The sequence below is a fragment of the Rutidosis leptorrhynchoides genome, chromosome 5, assembly GCF_046630445.1.
Source record: "Rutidosis leptorrhynchoides isolate AG116_Rl617_1_P2 chromosome 5, CSIRO_AGI_Rlap_v1, whole genome shotgun sequence".
Taxonomy (NCBI): Eukaryota; Viridiplantae; Streptophyta; class Magnoliopsida; order Asterales; family Asteraceae; genus Rutidosis; species Rutidosis leptorrhynchoides.
Genome location: NC_092337.1, coordinates 87,914,324 through 87,927,680, shown reverse-complemented (window position 1 = coordinate 87,927,680; position 13,357 = coordinate 87,914,324). Strand labels below are relative to the sequence as shown.

Genomic DNA, 13,357 nt, shown 5'->3' with positions numbered 1-13,357 from the left:
AAAGTTCATCGGGGTTGGAATTAGATTTCTCTATTTTTATGCCCTTTCCCTTATTATTTTCTTTTGCCTTTTTAAATTCAGTTGGGGTAATTTCTATAACATCATCGGAATTCTCGTCGGAATCCGATTCATCGGAGAATTGGTAATCCTCCCAATATTTTGCTTCCTTGGCGGAAACACCATTGACCATAATTAACTTTGGTCGGTTGGTTGAGGATTTTCTTTTACTTAACCGTTTTATTATTTCCCCCACCGGTTCTATTTCTTCATCCGGTTCCGATTCTTCTTCCGGTTCCGATTCTTCTTCCGGTTCCGACTCTTCTTCCGGTTCCTCTTCGGGAACTTGTGAATCAGTCCACAAATTATTCCAATTTACATTTGACTCTTCATTATTATTAGGTGAGTCAATGGGACTTGTTCTAGAGGTAGACATCTATCACATAATATCAAACACGTTAAGAGATTAATATATCACATAATATTCATATGTTAAAAATATATAGTTTCCAACAAAAATGTTAAGCAATCATTTTTAAAGAAAACACGGTCGAAGTCCAGACTCACTAATGCATCCTAACAAACTCGATAAGACACACTAATGCAAATTTTCTGGTTCTCTAAGACCAACGCTCTGATACCAACTGAAATGTCCCGTTCTTATTGATTAAAAACGTTCCATATTAATTGATTTCGTTGCGAGGTTTTGACCTCTATATGAGACGTTTTTCAAAGACTGCATTCATTTTTAAACAACCATAACCTTTATTTCATCAATAAAGGTTTAAAAAGCTTTACGTAGATTATCAAATAATGATAATCTAATATATCATGTTTACACACGACCATTACATAATGGTTTACAATACAAATATGTTACAACAAAATAAGTTTCTTGAATGCAGTTTTTACACAATATCATACAAGCATGGACTCCAAATCTTGTCCTTATTTAAGTATGCGACAGCGGAAGCTCTTAATAATCACCTGAGAATAAACATGCTTAAAACGTCAACAAAAATGTTGGTGAGTTATAGGTTTAACCTATATATATCAAATCGTAACAATAGACCACAAGATTTCATATTTCAATACACATCCCATACATAGAGATAAAAATCATTCATATGGTGAACACCTGGTAACCGACAATAACAAGATGCATATATAAGAATATCCCCATCATTCCGGGACACCCTTCGGATATGATATAAATTTCGAAGTACTAAAGCATCCGGTACTTTGGATGGGGTTTGTTAGGCCCAATAGATCTATCTTTAGGATTCGCGTCAATTAGGGTGTCTGTTCCCTAATTCTTAGATTACCAGACTTAATAAAAAGGGGCATATTCGATTTCGATAATTCAACCACAGAATGTAGTTTCACGTACTTGTGTCTATTTTGTAAATCATTTATAAAACCTGCATGTATTCTCATCCCAAAAATATTAGATTTTAAAAGTGGGACTATAACTCACTTTCACAAATTTTTACTTCGTCGGGAAGTAAGACTTGGCCACTGGTTGATTCACGAACCTATAACAATATATACATATATATCAAAGTATGTTCAAAATATATTTACAACACTTTTAATATATTTTGATGTTTTAAGTTTATTAAGTCAGCTGTCCTCGTTAGTAACCTACAACTAGTTGTCCACAGTTAGATGTACAGAAATAAATCGATAAATATTATCTTGAATCAATCCACGACCCAGTGTATACGTATCTCAGTATTGATCACAACTCAAACTATATATATTTTGGAATCAACCTCAACCCTGTATAGCTAACTCCAACATTCACATATAGAGTGTCTATGGTTGTTCCGAAATATATATAGATGTGTCGACATGATAGGTCGAAACATTGTATACGTGTCTATGGTATCTCAAGATTACATAATATATAATACAAGTTGATTAAGTTATGGTTGGAATAGATTTGTTACCAATTTTCACGTAGCTAAAATGAGAAAAATTATCCAATCTTGTTTTACCCATAACTTCTTCATTTTAAATCCGTTTTGAGTGAATCAAATTGCTATGGTTTCATATTGAATTCTATTTTATGAATCTAAACAAAAAAAGTATAGGTTTCTAGTCGGAAAAATAAGTTACAAGTCGTTTTTGTAAAGGTAGTCATTTCAGTCGAAAGAACGACGTCTAGATGACCATTTTAGAAAACATACTTCCACTTTGAGTTTAACCATAATTTTTGGATATAGTTTCATGTTCATAATAAAAATCATTTTCTCAGAATAACAACTTTTAAATCAAAGTTTATCATAGTTTTTAATTAACTAACCCAAAACAGCCCGCGGTGTTACTACGACGGCGTAAATCCGGTTTTACGGTGTTTTTCGTGTTTCCAGGTTTTAAATCATTAAGTTAGCATATCATATAGATATAGAACATGTGTTTAGTTGATTTTAAAAGTTAAGTTAGAAGGATTAACTTTTGTTTGCGAACAAGTTTAGAATTAACTAAACTATGTTCTAGTGATTACAAGTTTAAACCTTCGAATAAGATAGCTTTATATGTATGAATCGAATGATGTTATGAACATCATTACTACCTTAAGTTCCTTGGATGAACCTACTGGAAAAGAGAAAAATGGATCTAGCTTCAATGGATCCTTGGATGGCTCAAAGTTCTTGAAGCAAAATCATGACACGAAAACAAGTTCAAGTAAGATCATCACTTGAAATAAGATTGTTATAGTTATAGAAATTGAACCAAAGTTTGAATATGATTATTACCTTGTATTAGAATGATAACCTACTGTAAGAAACAAAGATTTCTTGAGGTTGGATGATCACCTTACAAGATTGGAAGTGAGCTAGCAAACTTGAAAGTATTCTTGATTTTATGAAACTAGAACTTTTGGAATTTATGAAGAACACTTAGAACTTGAAGATAGAACTTGAGAGAGTTCAATTAGATGAAGAAAATTGAAGAATGAAAGTGTTTGTAGGTGTTTTTGGTCGTTGGTGTATGGATTAGATATAAAGGATATGTAATTTTGTTTTCATGTAAATAAGTCATGAATGATTACTCATATTTTTGTAATCTTATGAGATATTTCATGCTAGTTGCCAAATGATGGTTCCCACATGTGTTAGGTGACTCACATGGGCTGCTAAGAGCTGATCATTGGAGTGTATATACCAATAGTACATACATCTAAAAGCTGTGTATTGTACGAGTACGAATACGGGTGCATACGAGTAGAATTGTTGATGAAACTGAACGAGAATGTAATTGTAAGCATTTTTGTTAAGTAGAAGTATTTTGATAAGTGTATTGAAGTCTTTCAAAAGTGTATAAATACATATTAAAACACTACATGTATATACATTTTAACTGAGTCGTTAAGTCATCGTTAGTCGTTACATGTAAGTGTTGTTTTGAAACCTTTAGGTTAACGATCTTGTTAAATGTTGTTAACCCAATGTTTATAATAACAAAAGAGATTTTAAATTATTATATTATCATGATATTATGATGTACGAATATCTCTTAATATGATATATATACATTAAATGTCGTTACAACGATAAACGTTACATATATGTCTCGTTTCAAAATCATTAAGTTAGTAGTCTTGTTTTTACATATGTAGTTCATTGTTAATATAATTAATGATATGTTTACTTATCATAATATCATGTTAACTATATATATAACCATATATATGTCATCATATAGTTTTTTTTACAAGTTTTAACGTTCGTGAATCACCGGTCAACTTGGGTGGTCAATTGTCTATATGAAACCTATTTCAATTAATCAAGTCTTAACAAGTTTGATTGCTTAACATGTTGAAAACATTTAATCATGTAAACATCAATCTCAATTAATATATATAAACATGGAAAAGTTCGGGTCACTAAAGCCACCCAGTTTGGTTTCTAGTAGTGATTATATTAAATAATAGTTATGCAATTTCTAATTATGTTTACACAATTTCGAATAATTATGCAATTTATTATACATATTTTCATAACGGTTTTTTCCACTTATCACTTCGGTAAAATAACTACATAATTTTGCGCAACGCGTGGTCGTCTTTACTACTTTCCTCTAATTGCAGTAATATATTATGAATTAAAGATATGTCTATGAGCAAGTATGAAGAAATTGTAAGCCCCGGGACGAATGACGTGTAAAGTCATTGTAATTGTTCGTCCAAACTAGAATTATAATATTGGGAATGGTAATATGGTTGTGATGTGGTATGTAACGTATAATTACGAGTAAGGTATTTAGAGGTGTGCTTAACGATTATAGAGAAACAAGACGATAGCTAAATTTGTTGATAATACATTTGTGAATGTCTTGTTAGTGTTGACTTGATAGCCTTAGTTTGAATTTAGGGATGTGAATGATGGTTACGACAGTTAATATTACTGTTAAAATGCAATGCAAATTTGATATTATAAAATAATATGGAATTAGTAGATGTATATATGTAAAATATCAAGATATTAATATGTATAAGAAAATATCTAGATATTAGAATATAAAAGAAAATTCTAGATAATTTAGATATTTATAAGTGAAGAAATATCTAGATATTTATCCATGGAAATATCTAGTGTGTAGAAGTTTCCATGGAGTAGTATAAATAGGGGTGAGGAGTTCATTTGTAAGTTGTGAAGTGAAGTAGAGAAGTGAAGAAGAGTTAGAAGAAGTTATGAAGAAGTAAAGAAGAGTGTGAGTTGAGTTCATAATATTGTAATTGTTTCTTTGTATTAATAAAAGTGTTCTTTGTTAAGTTTCCCGGTTAAGCCTTAGTTTGTGTTTAAGTTCTTAGTGCACTTGTGTTATTTTTATTATATGGTCGGCTCTGCCGACTAAGTGATATATGGTCGGTTATACCGCCTGAATGATATATGGTCGACATTGTCGCCTAAATATTATTGTGCACTAAGGATTCATAAAATTAAAGGCTAACCAACGTCAAAGTGTTGGTGTAGTGAGTGAGTATAACCTAGATCCTCTATAGTGGGTGTGTTGGGCTCGTCAAAGATTCCAACAATTGGTATCAGAGCGGGTCGTTCGGGACCATTGCTAGTGGAGGTACTCATCCGTAAACATTGGACGTTTACATCGTCTTGTTAACACCAAGGCCATAAGGGAGATTCTGTCAGAGCACAGTTAGGAACTGTGAAAGCTCATCGGTTTGGGACCAAGCTTATTGGACGTTGGACGTCATGATGGCAGATCTTGCAAGTACGAGCAGTGGAATCAAGAGTCTCAATAACCACAACTATGGTTATTGGCGAACTTGCATAGAATCCTACCTACAAGGATAGGATTTATGGAAAATAGTTGCTGGCAGTGACACAATGCCTCCACCAAAAGAAAATGCTGAAGCCTTGAGAAAATGGAACATCAAGGCTGGAAAGGCTTTATTTATACTGAAGACTACAATCGAGGAGGATCTATTGGAGCACATCCGTGACGAGAAAACACCAAAGACAGCTTGGGAAACTTTTGACAAGTTATTTTTAAAAAAGAATAAAGCACGCCTCCAGCTCTTGGAAAATGAGCTCGCAGGTATCTCACAAGGAAGTTTGTCTATTTCCCAGTATTTTACCAAGGTGAAATCTATTTGTCGTGAGATATCTCAACTTGCTCCTGAAGAGAAAGTGAGTGATGCAAGGATGAAGAGAATTATCATCCATGGCTTAAGATCCGAGTATAATGGATTTATAGCCACTGTGAGAGGATGGCCTACTCAACCATCATTAATAGAGCTGGAGAATCTATTGGCTAATCAAGAGGCATTAGCCAAGCAGATGAATGAAGTAACCATAAAAGACGGAGAAGATGCACTCTTCACCAATAAGAAGAAAGCAACATCTTGAAGACAAGAGGCGATGAAAGAAAGTAAGACATATGGGTGGAAGGGCCACCCAAAATCAAAAGGCAACGCTTCAGGGGGAGCTCAACAAGGAAGAAGAGATCATTGCCAACAATACGGGAAAAATGATAAGAGAAAGAATGGCGAATGCTTCAATTGTGGCAAGAAGGGTCATTTTGCTCGAGATTGTAGATTCCCCAGAAGGCGAACTTTTGAAGGAAATGTGTCCGCCGCAAGAGATGAGAAGAAAGAAGTCACATTCGAAGCAACCATTAATGAGGAAACATGGGATGCAGAAGCTGGATTTTCTGTTGAAGCTGGCATGGATGATCATGCTCTTGCAGCAACCTTAAAGTCAACAATAAACTACAAAGATGATTGGATCATCGATTCTGGGTGCTCAAATCATATGACCAATGATGAGACGAAGCTGCAAGAAATGGATGATTACAAAGGAAAGAGAGTCGTGTTGACAGCCGACAATTCAAGGTTGTCTATTTCTCACATTGGAAAGACAATAATTTCAAATGAAGGCAGCTCTCATAAGCTCCAACTTGAGAAGGTGTATCTTGTCCCTGGCCTAAAGAAGAATTTACTGTCAATACCACAATTAACAGCAGAAGGGAACTATGTGCTCTTTGGACCAGAAGATGTGTTCGTATTTAAGAGAGTAAAGGTGGTTGGCAATCCAGTTATGCATGGAAGAAGAATAGAATCGGTCTATGTATTATCTGCTGAAACAGCTTATGTGAATAAGACTCGAAAGAATGAGACGGCTGATCTGTGGCATGAACATCTTGGGCATGTGGGATACAATAAGTTAAAGGACCTGATGGTGAAACGCATAGTAAATGGGCTTCCTCAAATTGATATCCGAACAGATACAATATGTGCTGGATGTCAATTTGGCAAAGCTCACCAATTGCCATTCACGGAGTCAGCGCATCAGTCCAAGACACCACTAGAGCTCATACACTCAGATGTCTTCGGCCCAGTGAAACAAACATCACTTGGAGGCATGAAGTATATGGTGACATTCATTGATGACTTCTCAAGATATGTGTGGGTTTACTTCATGAAGGAGAAGTCGGAGACTTTTCTGAAGTTTAAAGAGTTCAAGAACAAGGTAGAAAGTGAGCTCAATACTAAGATTCGATGCTTACGCACAGATAATGGAGGAGAATATTTATCAACCGAGTTCAATATCTATCTTGAGAAGCACAAGATCAGAAGGCAATTAACTTGCCCCAATACTCCACAGCAGAATGGAGTGGCGGAACGCAAGAATCGCCACCTTGCCGAAACTTGTCGAAGTATGCTTCATGGTAAGAATGTACCAGGTAGATTTTGGGCCGAATGTATGAGGACGGCGTCGTACGTGATTAACAGACTCCCACAAACAAAGTTGGGGTATATTTCACCTTATGAAAAATTATGGAAGATCAAGCCAACCGTCAACCATCTCAAGGTTTTTGGATGTGTATGTTACGTGTTCGTACCAGATCATCTACGAAGCAAATTTGATAAGAAGGCAATTCGGTGCATTTTTGTCGGTTATGATGAATCAAGAAAAGGATGGAGATGTTGTGATCCAAATACTGGAAAGTGTCATACTTCAAGAAATGTGGTATTTGATGAAGCTTCTTCATGGTGGTCACCTCAAAAGATAGAGCTTCCAGAATCTCATGGATTAGAAGAAGTTCCAAAAGAGACAGAAGAACATAAAGAGCACATAACGGATCCAATTAAAGAAGGAGATGGATCGTACTCTAAGGAAACGAGTCCATGGAAAACTGGGGTACATCAATCTACATCCGAAGAGGTTCGTCCAAGCCAAATGGATGCCGAGGAGCATGTGCAAGAATTACGGAGATCAACAAGGCCGAGGCAACCTAATCCGAGGTATGCCAATGCTGCTCATGTGGATGAATCAATACCTATTGAGCCTTCCACTTATGAAGAAGCAGCACAAAGTCAAGAATGGCAGAAAGCGATGGAAGAAGAAATTAATGCACTAAAAGAAAACCAGATATGGAGTTTAGTTCCAAAGCCAAAAGATGTAAAACCAATATCTTGTAAATGGGTTTACAAGGTGAAGACTCGATCAGATGGCTCCATTGAAAGGTATAAAGCTCGACTTGTTGCTAGAGGTTTTTCTCAACAATATGGGCTGGATTATGAAGAAACGTTTAGTCCAGTGGCGAAGATCACAACAATTCGAGCTCTACTAGCTTTAGCCGCTAGCAAATCTTGGAAGCTGTGGCAGATGGATGTCAAGAATGCTTTCTTACATGGAGAACTTGACAAAGAAATTTATATGGAGCAACCAAGAGGCTTTGAGAACAAGTCCCATCCTGACCATGTCTGCAAATTAAAGAAAGCACTATACGGCTTGAAGCAGGCTCCAAGAGCTTGGTACGGGAAGATTGGCGAGTTCTTAGTACAAAGTGGTTTCACAGTTGCTCCTTCAGATTCTAGTTTATTTGTAAAACAAGATCAAGGAAAACTAGCCATAGTGCTAGTATATGTGGATGACTTAATCATCACGGGAGATCACTATGAGGAGATCCAAAGAACAAGAGAGAATATGTCTATCAGATTTCATATGAAGGAGCTTGGAGAACTCAAACATTTTCTTGGTCTCGAAATAGAGCAGAAAAGAGAAGGATTATTTCTGGGACAACAGAAATATGCGCGAGATCTTTTACAAAAGTACGAAATGCTTAATTGCAAACCTATCTCAACTCCGATGGATCCGAATACAAAACTACGGGCAGATGAAGAAAAAAGTCTTCAAGATGTTACCATGTATCGAAAGATGGTCGGAAGTCTTATTTATCTCACACTAAGCCGGCCAGACATATCTTATGCAGTTGGAGTGGTTAGTCGATACATGAGCAATCCGAAGAAGCCTCACCTTGATGTTGTACGATCCATCTTAAAGTATGTTAAAGGCACTATTAACTTTGGCATTTTATATAAGAGAATAAAAGAATGTCGGGTGACTGGATATTGTGACGCTGATTATGCTGGAGACTATGATACACTACGGTCAACAACGGGATACATGTTTAGTTTTGGATCAGGAATAATATCATGGTGCAGCAAGAGACAACCAACAGTATCCTTATCAAGCACTGAAGCAGAATATCGGTCGACAGCATCAGCAACGCAAGAAATTACTTGGTTGAAGCAACTAATGGAAGATCTACACCAATCAGCAGATTATCAAGTAAATCTTTTCTGCGATAACCTATCAGCTATACGTCTAGCAGAAAATCCAGTCTTTCATGCGAAAACAAAACATATAGAAGTGCACTATCACTATGTTCGCGAAAAGGTTCTTGAAGGGGAGATCAAGATGGTGCCAACAAAGACAGATGAACAGGTTGCAGATATATTCACCAAGAGCCTAAGTAAACCGAAGTTTACAAAATTCAGAGAAGCACTTGGAATGGTCTGCAAGACATCGTTGGAAGAAAATTTTCATTGAGGGGGAGTGTTAAAATGCAATGCAAATTTGATATTATAAAATAATATGGAATTAGTAGATGTATATATGTAAAATATCTAGATATTAATATGTATAAGAAAATATCTAGATATTAGAATATAAAAGAAAATTCTAGATAATTTGGATATTTATAAGTGAAGAAATATCTAGATATTTATCCATAGAAATATCTAGTGCGTAGAAGTTTCCATGGAGTAGTATAAATAGGGGTGAGGAGTTCATTTGTAAGTTGTGAAGTGAAGTAGAGAAGTGAAGAAGAGTTAGAAGAAGTTGTGAAGAAGTAAAGAAGAGTGTGAGTTGAGTTCATAATATTGTAATTGTTTCTTTGTATTAATAAAAGTGTTCTTTGTTAAGTTTCCCGGTTAAGCCTTAGTTTGTGTTTAAGTTCTTAGTGCACTTGTGTTATTTTTATTATATGGTCGGCTCTGCCGACTAAGTGATATATGGTCGGTTATACCGCCTGAATGATATATGGTCGACACTGTCGCCTAAACATTATTGTGCACTAAGGATTCATAAAATTAAAGGCTAACCAACGTCAAAGTGTTGGTGTAGTGAGTGAGTATAACCTAGATCCTCTATAGTGGGTGTGTTGGGCTCGTCAAAGCTTCCAACAATTACTATGTTGGTATATTAAATCACTAATATGCTTATGAGATGCTAAATGAGTCCTTAAAGAACTAAGCTAGGATAACATCCCTGGTAGATCCTGGATCATGAGTCCTTAGTGGACTAGATGGAGGAGGAGTCCCGATAGGGTAAACCATTTATGAGCATCAATACAAGTACGTGGAGATTTCAAGAGACTTGTTTGTTTGAGGTGAGCAATTGAATCTACTACTCTACAATCGAGGGGGAGTACAAGATTTTCTGTTACGTAAAGTCTAATCATATGCCTCTCAAATGTTACCCGGCTTATCCTGCTTCTAACATTTCAAGGGAGATAAACATTCGACAAGTGATGCAGTGTAACAAAGTCAAAAGATATCTTCTCAAGCATATCTTATATACTCCTCAATATTAGAGCTTCAAACAAGTTTCGAGTTAAAGATTTATCAAGTTTCGTCATTAATGATCAAGAATGTACAAGTTTACAAGATTGATCAAGAAGATGAAGACTCTTAGGAACAGAATTCCTATTAATATATATGATTTGTGACTAAGTGATTAATTCGGCTTAGGTTATTGTTTAAGCAAAATGTGTGGTTATGGGGTATATATACCATTAAAATGTTTTATGGGACGAATGTCGTCCCAGAAAGAAAACAATAAAATAATATATATTTAATAAATGGATTAAAAAATATTAATTACTCTTTTTTAGGATGAACTTAATTTCTGGTACTCCAAACAATTACTTTTTGGAGCCAAAAAAATGGAGGCAACAAATACTAGGTTCTTATTCCGGATGACATGTCGTCCTGAAAAGTTTGACGCAAATTTTGGAGCCAATTTTCTCACGAAAAAAAGAAAAACACTTTTCGAGACGACATTATGTCGTTCTGAAAAGTTTGGTCAAACCTTTAAGAAAAGCTGACCAAAAAAGAAGTCACATTTGTCGTTTATTGGACTTTTCCGGACGACATTATGTCGTCCGAAAAAGAGTCGTCCCCATTTCCCGATTTTTTAGTAGTGCTTATATTAAATAATAGTTATGCAATTTCGAATAATAGTTACATAATTTCGAATAATTATGCAATTTATTATATATATTTTTACAACAGTTTTTTTCACTTATCATTTCGGTAAAATAACTACATAATTTTGCGAAACGCGTGGGCGTCTTTACTATTTTCCTCTAATCGTAGTAATCTATTATGAATTAAAGATATGTCCATGAACAAGTATGAAGAAATTGTAACCCCGGGACGAATGACATGTAAAGTCATTGTAATTGTTCGTGTTTTTCCCCTTCCCCTAGTGAGTGTGGTTAAGTTATTAATAAAATTGTCAGCTGTTAAAAAAAACGTATGAAGAAAGTGTGCAAGGCAATGGTAACTAACTTTTTGAATTGCCAACGCGGTCTCGTATTCCTGTTGAAGTCGTAAGATAGTCTCAAAGTTTTTCACAATCTCGGTAATCTTTGGACGTGCTTCTCGTTTCCATTCCAGGCATCGATATGCTATATCTGAGAAAGTTTTGAGTGAATCTAGGTTCATTTGTTTCCTTAAAATGGGATCTATGATTTTCGTTAGTGTACCACCCTCATAATGAAGACGTGCCAACATGGTAAGATGCTCATCATCTTCAGAATTTTCACTCACACGCCTACCACATAGCACTTCGAATAATATAACCCCAAAAGAGTATACATCAGACTCTTCTGTGATTAAACCGGTTTCAAACAATAACGGGTCTATATACCCTATCTCGCCTCTATACTTGGCATTTTCAAAAATACTATATAGATCCTCTTGCTTAACCTTTTCGGACGAGCTGACATCCTCAATCTTGGCGTGCCAATTCACGTCTAGTAAAATTTTGGCACTCGTCAAGTTACTATGAACCATTAGACCATGGATATCTCGAGAATTGTGAAGGAAATCCAAGCCACGAGCTGCATCAAGGCAGATTTGGACGCGCTTCAACCATGTGAGGATTGTAGTATCACTCAAATATCCGGCGAGGCTTCCACGTGTCATGTACTCATAAATAAAGATGTGCTCATCACTCTGCTCGTCACAGAGGCCCACAAGGGAGACCAGGTTTTCATGTCTTAATTTATATTGTGACATTAATAGTCTCCGGAGCGTATCATGATCACCGGACGTGTTAAACTGTTTGCACACGACCATTAGTTTGCCTTCTGAACGTGAAAGTTCTCCTCTGTAATGATTCCCATACCCACCGATTCCAATCAAATTATCGTCATAGAAGTTGTTGGTCGCTTGAATTATATCTTTCCACGAAATTTGTAAGAGATCAATCTCTATCAGGGACGGTTCCATGATATCTTTAGTTTTATTATGAGATTTAATTTAACGACGGAATTATAACAAGAATTGAAACATCGATCTATATATGTGAATGTACAGTATGTCATGTGTTAGTATACATACGGAGTGTTAATTAACCCAACTACATGATTCCTTTCAGATTGAATCCAGATAGCTACTGAACCAGGCATGAAACTTTTATAAGTAAACGCTAGTTTATTATATTATACGTATAGTACTTATATTAATTAATTATTAGACCACAATTGTCTATTACTCCGTATCAAACACGTACTTCATTTATTTAGTTTAATATAATATGGATAATTTAATTCAAATTGTATACGGTACCTATTTTTTTTGTTAATCGAAAGGTGCCGGTCCGTAAATTACGAATCGCCTGGTGCAATAATAATAATAATATAATAATATTAATAATAATATAAATTTGATAGTCCACGTGAAATTGTTATTAGTATATTAAATAAATAACTAATAACTATGCCTCTCATCATGGCCGTAATCACGTTATATTCACGAATAATATTCAGACTAGTCACGATTTCTCCGGATTTATGAAATAATGATATTTAAGAGAATTTCAAATAATACAAGTAAACTACCCCGTATAAAATATTTAAAAAGTTCAATAGTGTAAATATATAAACATAAAAACTTGTTCAAAGCGTATTTGTGACGAATCAAATATGGCATTCTCAACTTAATATAGCAGAATCTTGATTTTTCCCTAATAAAGATACCCCCTTCGTCCAACAATTACTATCCCAAGTTGACTTTTTGAGTCTTTCTTGAACAACTTTGATCCTAAATATGTTGATTTGTGTTATATAGTATTCTGGAAAAGTTATATCAATGAAAAAACATTTTAAAAATCGAATCTATTCATACAGAGTTATTTTATCAAATATCATAGAGCACAAATTAAAATATTTAAAGTCAATCTAAAAAGATAGATTTTGAAAAATCAAACGGAACAGTTATTTTGGGATGAATAGAGTATATGTGCTTGTTCAACTG

General features: G+C 35.0%; 1 protein-coding gene across 1 annotated transcript in view; it reads right to left on the bottom strand.

Annotated features, from left to right (window-relative positions):
• Positions 1–12,331, bottom strand: part of LOC139848815 (probable receptor-like protein kinase At2g23200) — a 39,705-nt gene extending 27,374 nt beyond the window's left edge. Inside the window, exon 1 of the mRNA XM_071838507.1 lies at positions 11,387–12,331. Within this exon, the coding sequence (XP_071694608.1) occupies positions 11,387–12,331 (945 nt within the window). The remainder of the gene's footprint in view (positions 1–11,386) is intronic.
• Between the last annotated feature and the right edge of the window lie 1,026 nt (positions 12,332–13,357).